The sequence below is a fragment of the Eupeodes corollae genome, chromosome 1 (assembly GCF_945859685.1).
Source record: "Eupeodes corollae chromosome 1, idEupCoro1.1, whole genome shotgun sequence".
In the NCBI taxonomy this organism is placed as follows: domain Eukaryota; kingdom Metazoa; phylum Arthropoda; class Insecta; order Diptera; family Syrphidae; genus Eupeodes; species Eupeodes corollae.
This window is the reverse complement of record NC_079147.1, coordinates 180349588-180364426: the sequence shown is the minus strand read 5'-3', so window position 1 is coordinate 180364426 and position 14839 is coordinate 180349588. Positions and strand designations below refer to the sequence as shown.

Below are 14839 nucleotides of genomic sequence, written 5' to 3'. Positions count from 1 at the left end.
ATAAAATTAGTTTAAAGCCAATATCTCAAAGTTTTGAAAAGCTATTTAAGCCAAAAATCATTTTTTACCAACTTTGTTAATTTTTTTTTTTCAAAATTTTACCTGATATCAAAAACGTTATTTTTGGTATATAATATACAATTTAATTCAAGTTTCTAGTGAGATATTTAGTGTAAACCAAAACATAAATTTTTTTAAACTGCTATGGTAAAAAACCACTCACGCAATTTTTTTGAAAGCCCTTTCTGGATTTTTATTTGCAGTCGAAAAAACGTAGCGAAAGTACGTACACACGCACGCACACACATCTTTCCAAAATCTTTCATTCGATTCTAGGGACCTTTGAACGTCGAGAAATGTCAACATTTTCAATTCGACAAATCGGACCCATTACAATAACTTTCTATGGGAAGTTAAAAACAATTAAATTAAAAGAGCTACTTTTTTGCTTTTATTTTGCTTAATAAAAATAAAGTTATAAATATAAATTATTTAACTTCACAGGAATTGGTTAATGACGTTTTCTTAATCCCTCAATTAAATATCAATTCATCGATTTGTTCGTCAAATCCTTCTTAAAAAAACAAAATAATCTTTGTTTATAAATAATTTCATCATTTTCACTAATCATATATTTTTAATTCAATCATGTTCAGCAAACTTCTATAAATAAATACAAACATATTAATATTTTTTTTTTATGAATGACATTTTTAATTATTAATAAACTTTGTTCTAACAACATCATGTGAAAAGGGTTAAGCTCTCATTAACATTGACTGATGACTGAGTCACACAGTATTTGATTTATATACAATAAAAAGATCAATGCTGCTGCTGCTGTTAGTCGGTAACATCATTTATTATTATTATCCATGGCTATTCACACCTGAATTAATTTCCCATTGACAAAATCCATTATACCGATGATCGGCGGTCGTCGTCGGTCGGTCGCTCATCATCCGCCATCATCGTCATTGTTGTCGACTCTCGTTTCGCTGTTAGTAACGATTATGATGATGTTGAAGGTTCTAGTAACTCACACTAGTTAGACATGGACTTCAGTTAGTTAGAAGATTGAATGTGTCATAGTGTCATCGTGTTGTGGTGCTTTACTGACATTCGGATTGTCATCGTCAATTCATTTCTATGTTCAAAGTCGTCCATTTGTCAATTCGTCTGTCCATCCGTCGTCGTTGTCAGTCTGTCCATTTGTTCTCTTCAGAATAGAATAATTGTCTCCAAAGTCCAAACTGTGTACATAAAAAGCATTAAACTCATTAACACAGCGATCATGGTTTTTCATTTTGAATTATTAAAATATTCACGATTAAAAAATGTATCTCTATCTTTTTTAATGCGAGTTGAGTGTCTTTTTGTATCTTTTTGTTCTGCTGTTCTACACAATAATTCACCCTCAACCTCAGCATAATACGAATCACTATCTATTCTAGTTTGAAATTCTTAAATGTTTATAAATAAAATTAAGAACAAAAAGAAGAACAAAAATAAAAAAGGTAAAACAAAAACGCAACACTGGAATACGTCCGTCGTCGTGCTTCGCGTCGGGTCCCGCTCGCGTCGTCGACCGGTTTCGCAAATACCATTTCGCACGTTTTTATTCAAATGAGATTTTAAATTAAAACAAAATGAAAAATGTTGTTTTTTCTTTAATATCTTTATTTCCACTTGTTCGATTTAACTGTGACTGTTGGGCTTAACATCAGTTGACAGTGGCTAACGTTAGAGTGTGAACGCGTGCGATATACGGCGCTTTTCAGTAGCTACACAAAGCCAAAGCCAAAACCATTCATTAAATTCTTTAGACCAGCAGGCCTATTGCTATTGTATTGTAAGGGAAGGGAAGACCAGGGTTAACCTGCCTCTGTAATAGTTATTCCGAGAGAAGATTCAGGTGTCCCACCTTATAGAAGCAGAGCAAGAAGAAGAACAAAATACAAAATATGGACAGAACAAAAGGTCACATCTCAACCAGACATGGCGTCGTCAAACAAGGTGTTCTCTGGCAACAAAGTGATAAGCTTTTTTCAAAATGGAAGGAGAGGTTTGTATATGGATTTTATTTCCTGTTGCAACCGGAAGTGCTCAAATAGTTTTCTTTTTGTTTTGCAAATTTTCTTTTGAAGATATTTCATTCTTACTCGTGATCATTTATGCTGTCTAAAGAAAGGTGAAGGTGGTTTCCTTTGTGGTGAAACACTTTCTAAGGTGAGTCAGATCAGAAGTGGGATTACATTTATGGAAATGTTTTATTGTTAGACTAATTTTTTGTGATTTTTTGTTTTTATTCTTCATATGTAGATTAAATTAGAAGATATTAAATCATTAGAATTTATAACAAGAATAACCCAACAAACGATTGAATTGACACTGGGTGGCGCTGGAGGTACTGTTGGTGGTGGATATAAAATTGGAAATGGTGAAAACCATCGTATTTTATTGAAGACAAATGGGGATCTAAGAGAATGGTTTGATACATTGAACGTGAGTTGGGTTTTATTTAGTTTTATTTTTCATTTTATTACCATCATAGTGATGGGGGCGCGGTACGTCGTCGTTGTCGCTGTCGTACACCTGTGAAATATTAAGTGAGTTTCATATGTGTATTTTTTTGTTTTTTTAATTCCTATTTTAGGCATGTTGCAATATCGCCAAACAACGAAGAAATCCACAAAGCAATTATATTGAAGCTATAAAAGCTAGAGGAAGAAATTTTCGAAGGGAAAAGACTGAAATAAGACAAAGTTCTTGTCATAGTGATGGATTAAGTGAGTTTTTTTTAATTGTATGTTTTTTAAATTCTTTTGTTTCCTCCTTCATTTTGTGTTATTTATTGAATTTAGATTTCATTTTAATTCATTTTTTTATAAAAATATATATGTAAGACATGTGGTAATTATTTACTCAGTTGACAACTATAAAACATAGGTACAATACTTAAATTGAATAAATTATCATCATAGGTGCGAGATAGTAATTTATTTTCTTATATTTTTTGTCTGTTCAAAAGAGAGGTGCATTGTGTAAATAGTGATTGATTATAGTTGGGAAAGTTTATTTATGATGTGTCAGATATTTTATTGCTAAATTTGATCATTACACTAGATTGAGTCATGTATATTTTATAATTAAACTAGTAATGCTAGTAGTTTGATATGGTTGCGTTTTCAAGATTGCGCTTGAAATATTTTTGTTTTAGTTACTGCATCAATTTAAAAATTCTCAAATCCATAAATTAAAAAATTCTTATCGCACAAAGACTTTTAAATTAATTATTTGTAAGGTTAAAATTGTATGATTTTATGATTAAAAGTTATTTCTGTAAAATTATGTACCAAATTTAAAAAATGCCACCACTTACTATGTGTAGTAAAAATGTTAAAAATATTTTGCCATTTTAGTTCACACTTTGATAATATCTTAGCCTTTCTGTTAAAAAAAAGACTTTCTTAAAAGTAGGAGACAAACTTACTTAGGGAAAATTGCTCGAGACCTTGCACGCTGTAGAAATACCTGGAAGAATGTTCGCGAAATGAACCAAAAATCAAACAAACAAGTCGCAATACCAGTCGATATTGATGACTGAGTCGAAAGTCATTATACCATCGCTTACAAACAGAACAATCAGCTTGATTCAACATTTTCTTATTTAGAAGTTCAAATGTTGTTGTTAAATGAGCTAAAAAACAACATGTCACACGAACCAAACGAAATACTTCAAGAAAACTATAAACTTATGACAATTCTTTTCGTAGAATATCTTACAAGAGCCTTAAATCAAGCAAATGAAAGCGCTATATACCAAGCTGTTTCAAATAAGCTATCATCTGTTGAATTTAAAAAAAAAATGGTGACAATAGAGTCTTGGCTGATTACAGAGGTACATATATCGTTGCTGAATTCATCGATGAAAGTCCTAGCAAAACTACTGTACAAGTGACTTTTTTATTCGGTAGAGAGAATTAACTTCGTGAGTTAAGCAGAAGCTGGTTTTCGCAAAAATTACTCTACGGTTTATCAAATTTACTCACTAATATATGTAGTTGAGATATTTATGGGATTGAAAAAGATATCTGTTGACTGTTGCATTGTCTGAAATGAACTGAAATGAAAAGAGGCTAAGGTTTAGGAGTATCGACGATCTAAACGGGCAACTCCAATCACTTCAAATCGAGGACTTTTCGCCTTTTTGGAACTGATTGTGAAAGTCTCATACCCACAAAAAGGACTCAACGAAAAGAAAGAAAACACAAAAAAATAACCTTGGTTTGACGAAGAATGTTTAAAATGGTTAAATGTTGAGGATCTTCCGTAACTCCACCCAAGAATTATTTAATGGTTTAATATAGGGTCCAATAAGAAGTTTAAAGAGCTTTGTAAGACTAAAAAAGTTATGCGCTGAAAAGCAAGCAGTCCGATTAGCATCTTGTAATAACTCTGCCGATTTTTGGAAACTGGCTGGGGAGCTAAATGGAAAACGTTTTACTATTCCCACAAACAAAATGTCTTCAAATGTAATGCTTTCTCATTTCTAGGATCTTTTAAATCCTGTAATAACGCCGAAAAGTGGCAATTCGTTGCACCTGGATTTGAAGTCGACTCTCTCGACTGTGCATTTACCTTTAGCGAGTTGAAAGAAACCCTGAAGACGCTTGAAGATAGAAAAGCAGCCAGTTCGAATGGTATTCCAGTGGAGTTTTTTTTTAATACGGGAATGCTATGCTCAAAGAGCACCTTTCAAAACCTTTTTAAAACAGTTTTGAAAGGAGAATTGTCGCCAAATGAATTTCGAGATGCTATTATATTTCCAATCCACAAAAAATTATCGTTATTTGATGCAGCTAACTACAGAAGGATTTCCTTTTTAAATGCATCTACAAGATATTTACAACGATGATGCATAAGCGTCTTGCTAGTTGGATTAAGGCCGGAAACTTGCTGAGCGAGTTCCCGGCTATATTTAGACCAGGATATTCAGCAATAGATAACATTTATGTATTCAGGAGCCTAGCAGATAATTTCTTAAAACAAATGAAAAAGCTGTATGTATTTTTTATCGATTTTAAAGCAGCTTTTGATACAATCGATTGAGTTCTATAAGCTATATAGTCTTGGAATATCATTGAAGTTTGGTCGAGTTCTTAAGCACCTTTATAGAGAAACAAGGGCGGCTGTATGGACAGGTAAAGAACTCTCAGACTGGTTTGAAACCTCATCAGGAGTGAGACAAGGTTGTACATTCAGCCCTATCTTGTTTGCATTATTCATTGATGACCCTTTAGACTATCTGTCGGATGCGGATTAACGCACTTCTGTTCCGCAGATGATACAGTCATATTTGCGCAATCACCGCAAACTCTGCAGCTCATTACTAACAGAGTTTACCAGTATTATCAGCTATGGAATTTAATAGTAAATATAGATAAGTCCAAGGATATGGTTGTTAAAAGTGGTGGTGGACGTAATGTATCAAATGAAAAATGAAGTTTTAATCGCGAAAATATTGAATGTGTGCGAGAATATAAAAACCTTGGCATTACTGTTACAAATAATTTAAATATGGATAAACACTTGAAGGATAAATTGGTTCAGGCGAAAACTGCTATTAATATGACCTGGAAACAATGCTTCATGAATAAGTGTATAGCACATAGTAGCAAGTTTAAAGTATTTGAAGCAGTATCTGAGAGCATACTTTTATATGGATCGCAGGTATGGTGATATATAAAGTACAATTCGGTTGAAAAACTCCTAACGCTTTATAAAAAGAATATTTAATTTGCCGAAAAATACGCCAAACTACATAATAATGCTGGAAACCGGCCTTTTTCCTCTGTTTATAAAAACATTGAAGTTGCAAGCGGATTTTTTGCTTAACGGTTTTAAAATGAATGATTCACAGAGTGGCCATAAAGGCGATTCATGATGAAAAACAGTTAGTATCGAGAGTAATAAGATCTTGCTGAGGAATGTCAAATTAATTAATTTAATTTTAATTTTAATTAATTTTAATTTACCCATCGAAGATTCAACAACCGCTTAAACATCTTGTATGAAGTCATTTTGAAGGTTGATGAGAATTGTAGAGCTGAATAAATTGCTGATGCGTCTAATTCCTTGTACAGAACAACTTCAGCAGATTAAATCATAAACTTGTAAAGACAACTATTTTAAAGATTCCAATAATGTCCGTGTGATTTTTATGATGGTCAACCTGATCAACCTATCAGAAAGAAAGGATACTGTTCACTTCTTGGGAAAATACCCCATTTTCAGAGAAATCAGAAGAAATGTATAAAGAAAAGACTTTTTATCGGAAGATCAAGTAATAAGTTTATTGAATGAAATAAATGTTGTCAAACTTTACAAATTTTGCAAAACTGCGCTTAGATATAGAACTGATATAGTGAACGAAAATTTCTGATTGTGTTTCTATTCACTGTTTTTTAAATTATTCCACCATGAACTGTACATTGTTAAAAAATTATAAATACCTTTATTAATATTGAAAAGTAATATTGAGGGCTTGTTACATTCATTATGTTTTGTTGTCAATCTGGTAGACGGCAATCGCCATGATTTAATGATTTTTGTAAATATTTTTGGCGTGTTATGTAAATTTTGCTTTAATTCACTATAATCTATGTATATCTATCTATCTATCTGTTGACTTCGAGGAGGCCTTCAATGCTATAGGCAGAAGAGCACTTATGTTGAAGCTCTATTTAGAGGGGATATCAACAAAGTTTGGCCAAAGTTTGGAAAGATTTAGAAACGGTTATATGGGTCAACAACTTCTGCATTGACTCCTGGAAGCAGAGTTTCTAGTAGATATAGGGCTGAGACAAGGCTGTTGTCTAAGCCTTGTTTATCGACGACATCGAAGAAATTTTAGAATTAGGAGCTCGAGTTTCACCAGAAACTTTTAAAAAAGTGTTTATTCTTGCAGATGATTTCGTTTTGTTTGCCAAAAATGTTTAATTAATGAAAAATCGACTGTTGAAATACTGCAACAACTGAGGACTCCCGATGAACCTCTTTAAGTAAAAAGTTGTGATTTTCGGCAACAGAGAAAGACGATAGTCTTGCAGCAAAAAACGGAAATTTGGAAAACAATATTAAAATCAGGAATACACTATCATGATATGCGGATTTCTAGAAATGTTAAGTTGAAGCACCACACAACAGATAAACTAGACATAAGGCGAATATTGCATTCAATGCGACTTGATAAAGTATGATGCAAAGCAAAGATATTCAGTATGCCAACAAATATCAAAGTCTTAAAACAACGGTCAAGGCGATTATGTTCTACGGTGAACAAGATTTTGAGGATTTCGTTGAAGATTCGTTCTCTGTAACTCAATATTGTTTTGACTTTGGGTGTACCGATTTGGGAATTTGTACCAGGCACGTCAAATATACAAAAAAAAAACGGTGTAGGCCATGTCACTAAAGTGATCAACGAAATATATTTGTACATTATTTTTATTACTTATCTAAATCAAAACTGTGGATTCTAACGATGCAGGGTCTTAGAAATGATATCTCTCATTGAATATTATTTTTCAGTTTCTTTTTTTTCTTTAAAACACACCCATCAAGAACAGCAGTTTTAAAATAGCATTTTCTTTAGTGACCCAAATTTTTCACCAATCCTAGACCAACTTGGAGTTTTGCCAGATAAATTAAGCTTCCACAATCTTGCGTTTTTTTGTATTCTAATTGTTAACCCCTCTCCCACTTACTTCTGATGTATTTTTTTTTTGTTAGTTCATACGAAATTGGAATATATAAAACATTGTTGAAGTCATTAGTCAAAGTTAACCAGTTAATGACTAAATGCTTTTGAATGTCTTTTTTGCATCTTTTGAAGTTGTTATCTGTAAAACTAAATTTGTCGTTTCTAGAGACGAAAAAAAGTATTCGGGACATACGGACGTACTGACATATATGATCGTATATACACAAAAGTCAAAAATTAAAGTTGTTGCGAAAATTACTTTTCCTTCTTTTCTCTTTTGTATGATGTTTTACGTAAAATGTTCCACATACGCCACAGAATTCGTTGAAAAAGTTTTTAGTGAATGTATGACTGTTTTTATGAAATTCGCGGCTATAACCATAGGTATTTAAAGTAGGTTTTACCTTAACTTTATTCAGCTAAAATTATACAGTCATCCTTTTAAAGACGTTTCAAATAATTCTTTAGAATCTTAAGTACCGATTCAACGTCCATATCCCAAGAAGCAGAAGAGATATCGAATTTAAATAAATTTTGTTTTACAGATAATGACATCAAAAAAATAAAATTGTATATAATGTGATGTGTTAGAATTTTTTTAAAAAATCTGCAAGTTTTTTTATAAAAAATAAAATTTACAAAAAATACTAAATCCAATATTGGTAAAAACTGATGTTCGATTTGAATATTTCAAGGATAGATGAGGGTATTTTCTGCAAAACTATGACAACAAAGAATTTTACTTACAATAGTTTATTTCGCACAAAATATTGTTATAAATATTCTTTGAAAGTTTAGGAAAAACCATGTCTAGTCACGGTTAGGAAGTTATCAGTGTGGGTAGCTTAGAACCCCAATAGTCGTGTTCTCGAGCATATCTCAAAAACCAGTAAAGATACTTACTTACTTACTTAAGGTGGCGCTACAGTCCGGGCGGACCTGAGCCTCATTCAACATGCGTCTCCAGTCAGCTCGTTTCCTAGTTGTCTCCAGTTTCGCGTGCCAAGTTGGTTGAGGTCTTCATCTTCACCCACCTGTATGCGCCACCTGAGTCGTGGTATTTCTCTTCGGCGCAGTCTCTCGTGATTGGATTCAAAGCCCCTCCGTCCTGGAGCCTTGATGTCCATTCGTTCTACATGACCTAGCCATCTAAGCCGTTGGACTTAAATTCTGTTAACTAGGCCAATGTCGGTGTACAGTTCGTACAGTTCATAATTATATCTTCTCCTCCATCTATGCATACGGGACCAAAAATAGCCTGAAGAATTTTTCTCCCGAAGTATCCTAAGACGCTCTTATCTTTTTTGACAGGGTCCAGGCCTCAGCGCCATAAATGAGGACCGGGATGATGAGTGTGTTACAAAGCAGCAAGAGTTATTATTCGTTTGATTTCAGTGCTGGTGTCGTTGTCTATGTTTATAGCGGTGGCTAGGTAGACAAAGTCTTCAACTACCTCAAAGTTAAAGCTGTCCATGGTGATGTTTTGTCCAAGACGTCGTCGTTCAGTGTCCTTTTTTGATGACAGCATATACTTGGTCTTGCCCTCATTGACCAGCAAACCTATCTTCTTTGCTTCCGTCGCAATGCTCAAAAACGCTCTACTGACATAACACTTTGATCTTATAATTATGTCAATATCATCTACGTATCCAAGTAATTGGATGGACCATTGAAAGATTGTGCCTCTAGTGTTGACGGTTGAGTTTTGCACAATTCTTTACAGAAAGAAGAAAAGAAAGAGTTGGTGGGTTTTGATGTGAAGTTCGTGGGTTTTTTCCAAGATCTGGCGTAGTGTTAATATTTGGTCGATAGTGGATTTTCCTGGTCTGAAGCTTCAGACGTTCACATAATACGGCAGGGAGGATCCTTTATGTAATGTTAAGGAGACTGATGCCTCTGTTGTTGGCGCACTTTAGAGGGTCTTCAATTGTATGTATCGGGAAAACTATGCTGAGATCCCACTCATCGGGAATGCTTTCTCCTACCATATTTTGCAGATGAATTGGTGCATGCCAGCTTAAGTAAGTAAGTTAGTTGGTGCATGTTCCCTACCAAGTCATAGCCTCTTGCATTGAATAGTTTGGTAGCGATGCCATCAGCTCCAGCAGCTTTTTGACTTTAGTTAAAATATAGCTATCTTCACTTTTTCGAGGTCGGGTACTCGGAACTGTTGATCTGCGTCGCCTAGGTTGAGTGGTTCTTTCTCCCTTGAAACGGAACTCATCACCGTTATATAATTTGGAGGAGTATTCTTTCCATATTCTCAGTATAGACTGCGGATTTATTTCGATGTTCCCCTGATCGTACTTACAGGCTTGGGTTCGTGTCAGCCAAGATATCAGATTCAATTGAATTAAGTTACTTAAGATAGCATAGTTATTTTTAAGAGATATTCAATGGGTAATTGGTTATAGACGCAGTGTAGAACAGTTACAATTTTGAAAAAAAGGAATACTATTTTAGTTAAAATTTAATTGAATTATTATAAAGTTTAACAGTACACAACATGAACTTAAAAAAATCCTTTAAAAATCGATAATTTTAAGAGAGAAAATATAACATAATTTAAGATGATCTTATTTTACGAAAATTGACGATTTTGACCTCCATCACAATGCTTACCAAAGTTCAATTCACAGTTTTCTTATTACAAACATATAAAATTATATAAAAATTCAACACAAAATTGTATTCCGTCTACACTAACTTGAGAAAAAAATTAAATTGGCCTCACCACAGTCTTTTTAAATATTGAATGGACAAAAAAAAATAGCTAGGTTATAAATTTGATTCTTAAAAAAAATATAAACCAAAATGTTGTTAATAACAAATTCTTCAATAAATCTTATTTTTTTACAGAATTCATCAACTTATCCGACCACCTACCACGTTTCTCCTTCCGAAAATCAAGTACATCATCTTTACAAAAACGACCTCGCAGCAATTCAGCTTGTCCTTACAGCAGTCCACTAACCGATATTGATTCATTAACAATAAATGGCTTCGACTTGCGTAAGCCCGGAGGAAGTCTCCGTTCGAAATTACGAAATTACGACAAATTATATCGAAATTACGATTCAACAACCGACAAAGAAGACGACGACAGCCAAGAGCTCAGTGAAAATGTTTGCTATCGAATGAGTCGACTTCAATCATAGCTCAAAATGGAATAACAAACTAAAAGCTCAAAAATCAACAAAATTAAATAAATCCTTGAAATGAAAACTTAAAAAAACAAAAACGAACAAAAACATATGTATATCAGATGTAGATACAGCAAGCACATCCTTGAGGCTAAACAGAAATTGAAAAACGTAAATTCTTTTGCTTTTTTAAGCTTGCCAAGGAATCTACGTTGCCAAACGAGGGAGTCATTCATCAAAATGTGTACAATAAAAGTTACTCCCTGGTCTAAATAATAGTTTGCATCGAAAGCAGTAAAACTATCATAAATAGGATCCTCATACCTACTCCCACACTGACAGTCAAAAAAAGGTCCTCTTAACTTAAATAACACTCTAGGTGTACCTATCCACCTATCTATGTACATAGCGACAGAGAGTCCAATGTCATCGTCCTATTCGGTCCTTGTTGGTCCTCGTCCATGGGCCAGGGCCAGGCCAACTTTGTCGCATAAATTTAACTCTGCCTAACCTTCAGAGTCCAATAATAGTGAATAAATTTCCGAAAGGACATTCGGTACAGTAATGTATACAAAGATATCCAAATAAATAGAGTAAGAGAGAGAGGGAGTGATAGCGAGGAAAAAAAAGGACGAACAGAACAAAAAAATACATATTTAACCCTCCTTATTACATATTCGATTTAATTCGTATAAATTGAGTCCTTTTGTTCATTCATCGCACAAAAACAAGATGAAGACGAAAACGAAAAGCAGCGATGGAATGGAAGGAGAGGGGTTGACAAAAAGGACACTCTCATCCATCCGGATGTATGGATGACAAAAACATTCCATTACACCATCTCATCCTTATCCTTATCGAGAGTAATTTTATTCTTCTTCATTCTTCGTTTAAAGATAGACATCCTCTTCCTCTCTTCTCCTCAAGGAAGTAAGCCATTCATTGTATATACCTACATACATATTTATTTGTATTGTTGACTTCCATTTGTACTTATACACATAACACTCGTACACAACAAAATCCCATAAGAAGGACCAAATAAATAACACGCGCAAATGGAATCTCGTATCCATGTCAAAAGCCAAGGATTTATTTAACACAAAGGCCAAGGCAAATAATTAAGATCGTGAAGAAGATGACATTATGGTGGGAAGAAAGAAGGACGACAAAAAGGACCAAAAAGTCGTCTATATATAATAATTACAGGTAGTTCATAATTGATTTCAAGGGAATCCGCACCGCACCGCGTCACGTTACACAAAACACTCCACCACAAGGAAGGGGGATTAAATTTATTAGTTTATCAGGACGAAAAATGATTATCGTTATATCCAGTTAGTGTCATTGTTGGTCGCGGCTATAATAAGGCTTAAACCTGCCTACACACACACCTAAATATCCTTGTTTCTGATTTAAATTCAAATTACACTGCCAAATCAAAAAACACACAACCAACATCAGCAAGGATCAAAAGGATTAATGTGAGCTGAAGAGTATTATAATGGATATTAGGTAGCGCGGCGGAAAAGTCAAAAAATCAGAATGAAAGACAACAACAAAAAAGGAAGACTCAAAATAAATCGAAGCTTCTTAATGAGCAACAACCCGCGAGGGATATCTAAACCACACCGCACTTCACCAAAGCTTCACCCCAACCCCAACCTACTGCTACCTAAATTTGCAATTTGTGCGACAAAATGTCAAAATTGGAATCCTCAAACCACCAACCATCGCCATAGTCTTCGTCATCATCAACCATCAGAAAAGCCTCACGTTGGTTGTTGGAGATGGTTGCCGCCGAATTGAGATAATAATTTATGCAAAAAAGGATGAAATTTCGCGCCCCAAAAAGGACCAAAATATCTTGAAGTATGGAGATGAGTTTTGGTTTATGAAGATGAAGAGTAAGAGAGAAAAGAAATAAGTTGGGATGTTCATCTAAATGCAAATAGCTTAACGCGGAACTCTTTTTGTACTTTTTTGAGGTTATTTTTTTTTGGTGTTGGTGTGGTTTTTTTTAAAAGGTTTTTGGAATCAAAATTGGGATAGAACGAAAAATGGGGGTTATAACTTTTTTTTTGTTTTTGATATATATAAAAAGATAAATGGTAAAAAAGCTTTTGTTACTTTTTGAAATTTTATTGTATACAGAAGTGTAAATTAGAAAATAAAAATGGTGTCAATTTAAAAGAAAAACACGTCCTTTTCATTTCTGTTGGCTATAGAAAGAACTTTGGTTGATGATGGTTAAATAAAAATAGCCTTCGTTCTTAAGGTGTAATGAGAATTTGGGAATGTTTGATTTTTTGTCTTCTTCAGTGTTTAGGCTTGTTAAGGTAAATTAAAAACAATAAAAGTCTTAGCTAAGGAATTTTCGTGTTTCGTAAAGGCCTTGTATTGCCATAATAATTCACAAAGGACTATCTGCACTAGAGTGCTAGCTAGGTTTGTATGTTTTTTGGGTAGGACTGATGTTGACATTTTGAAGGTAATTGGTCAATGTTTTGAGTATGGCCTGGTAGCCTTACACCTTCTAAGATAAGGTAGACACGATAATGAGAAAGAAACTCTATAAATCTCTTCACTGAATTATGGGCTCAACACCTAGAAAATCAGGCGTAATATTTTTGACAAACTAATTTTTATAAAAGGAACTAAATTTTGTTTATTTTGTTTTTCCATCTTGAAAGGAAATGATGTTTTGTTCTTCAAAACATTTTCATAACTTTTGCTATAATTGCAATGACCCAAAAACACAAAATATTTATAAGAGATCTGCATTGGCGATCACGTTACATAAATTGATGTCCTATGTAAAAGAGAGCTTTGATTTGTTGAAGGAATAACAACTTTTAAGGTTATATGAATATACTCACTTACAACATTGTTTATACATATGTATGCCCTTGAGCACTCACAGCTTGAAGAGCTTATTTTCTGTGGTAATGAATCCGAAAACTTTTTAAGTCTGAGCGTTGCTATCATTTCGGTGTTCTGTAGAACTCTTAAATAACTTTTTTCTTGCAACAACTCATGTACCAAGCTTTATCGAGCGATGTTTAGGTGAAAAGGTAACCATAGAAAGATTTAATTTTGAAACTAGCAAAGAAAGCAGAAAATCAAAAATCAAATCTCTTGCTAAAGTCCATAGTGGACACATGTCAGCCGTACAAAATTTCAACATTTTTTCAAATAAACATTTTTAAATACTATAAACATTAGATCCGCTTTTGCAAATATACAAATTCATGTAAAATGCAACTTGATTTCAAGATCGCAGGAAAGCTATAAAATGAGGAATTGGCACCCTATTATTTTTAAGAGTTTAGAAATCTACATTGCAACTTTATTATAATTCATAAATTAACAAAAAAGTTTTATTACAAGTTATAATGGTGGTCACGATAACTTCATGTTTAGTAGAATAATAAAAATGCTCTGTCGCAAATATTCCGTAGTTTTATTGTAACTAATAAAAAACCACTACTATTAAACATAAGCATTACTAAGTTCTTGTTGGAGGTTTTAATCTCCGTTATGTTAATTGTTTTTTTTCAGAAGATGATAAATATTTATTACCTTTTAATGTTACTAATAATATCGAATATGAAACTATTGAGTCTCTTAACTCTCTAAACTTAAATCAGATTAACTCAATAAAAAACGACAATTTTCGATCACTATATCTGATTTGTATAAGTAACGATTTAGAATCCTCAGTATATCCTATCATTGAACCATTATTATGAAATTCAATCCATCATAGAACCTAAGAGATTAAATTCAATTTTTTTTCAAAGAAATAAGTTAAATTTTCACCATAATGATCTTAATTTTGAATATAATTATGTAAAAGTTGATTACAACGCGATTAATATTTTTTTCTTTGATGTTGAATGGGACAGCTTTTTCGATCAGTCATTTAAAA

General features: G+C 33.3%; 1 protein-coding gene across 1 annotated transcript; it reads left to right on the top strand.

Moving 5' to 3' along the window:
• The first annotated feature begins 1071 nt into the window (after window positions 1-1071).
• Window positions 1072-13112, top strand: LOC129939587 (uncharacterized). Its single transcript, XM_056047655.1, has 5 exons — window positions 1072-2065; window positions 2148-2229; window positions 2323-2505; window positions 2657-2789; window positions 10625-13112. The coding sequence occupies exons 1-5, from the start codon at window positions 1965-1967 to the stop codon at window positions 10921-10923; spliced, it is 798 nt and encodes a 265-aa protein (XP_055903630.1). The 5' UTR covers window positions 1072-1964; the 3' UTR covers window positions 10924-13112.
• Window positions 13113-14839: the final 1727 nt, after the last annotated feature.

Excerpts from the sequence above, each read along its gene's own strand:
- LOC129939587 (XM_056047655.1), top strand. The coding sequence starts at position 1,965 with ATGGACAGAACAAAAGGTCACATCTCAACCAGACATGGCGTCGTCAAA. Across the intron at positions 2,066-2,147 it reads TTTTCAAAATGGAAGGAGAG|ATATTTCATTCTTACTCGTG; the intron begins GTTTGTATATGG and ends TTTCTTTTGAAG. Across the intron at positions 2,230-2,322 it reads GTGGTGAAACACTTTCTAAG|ATTAAATTAGAAGATATTAA; the intron begins GTGAGTCAGATC and ends CTTCATATGTAG.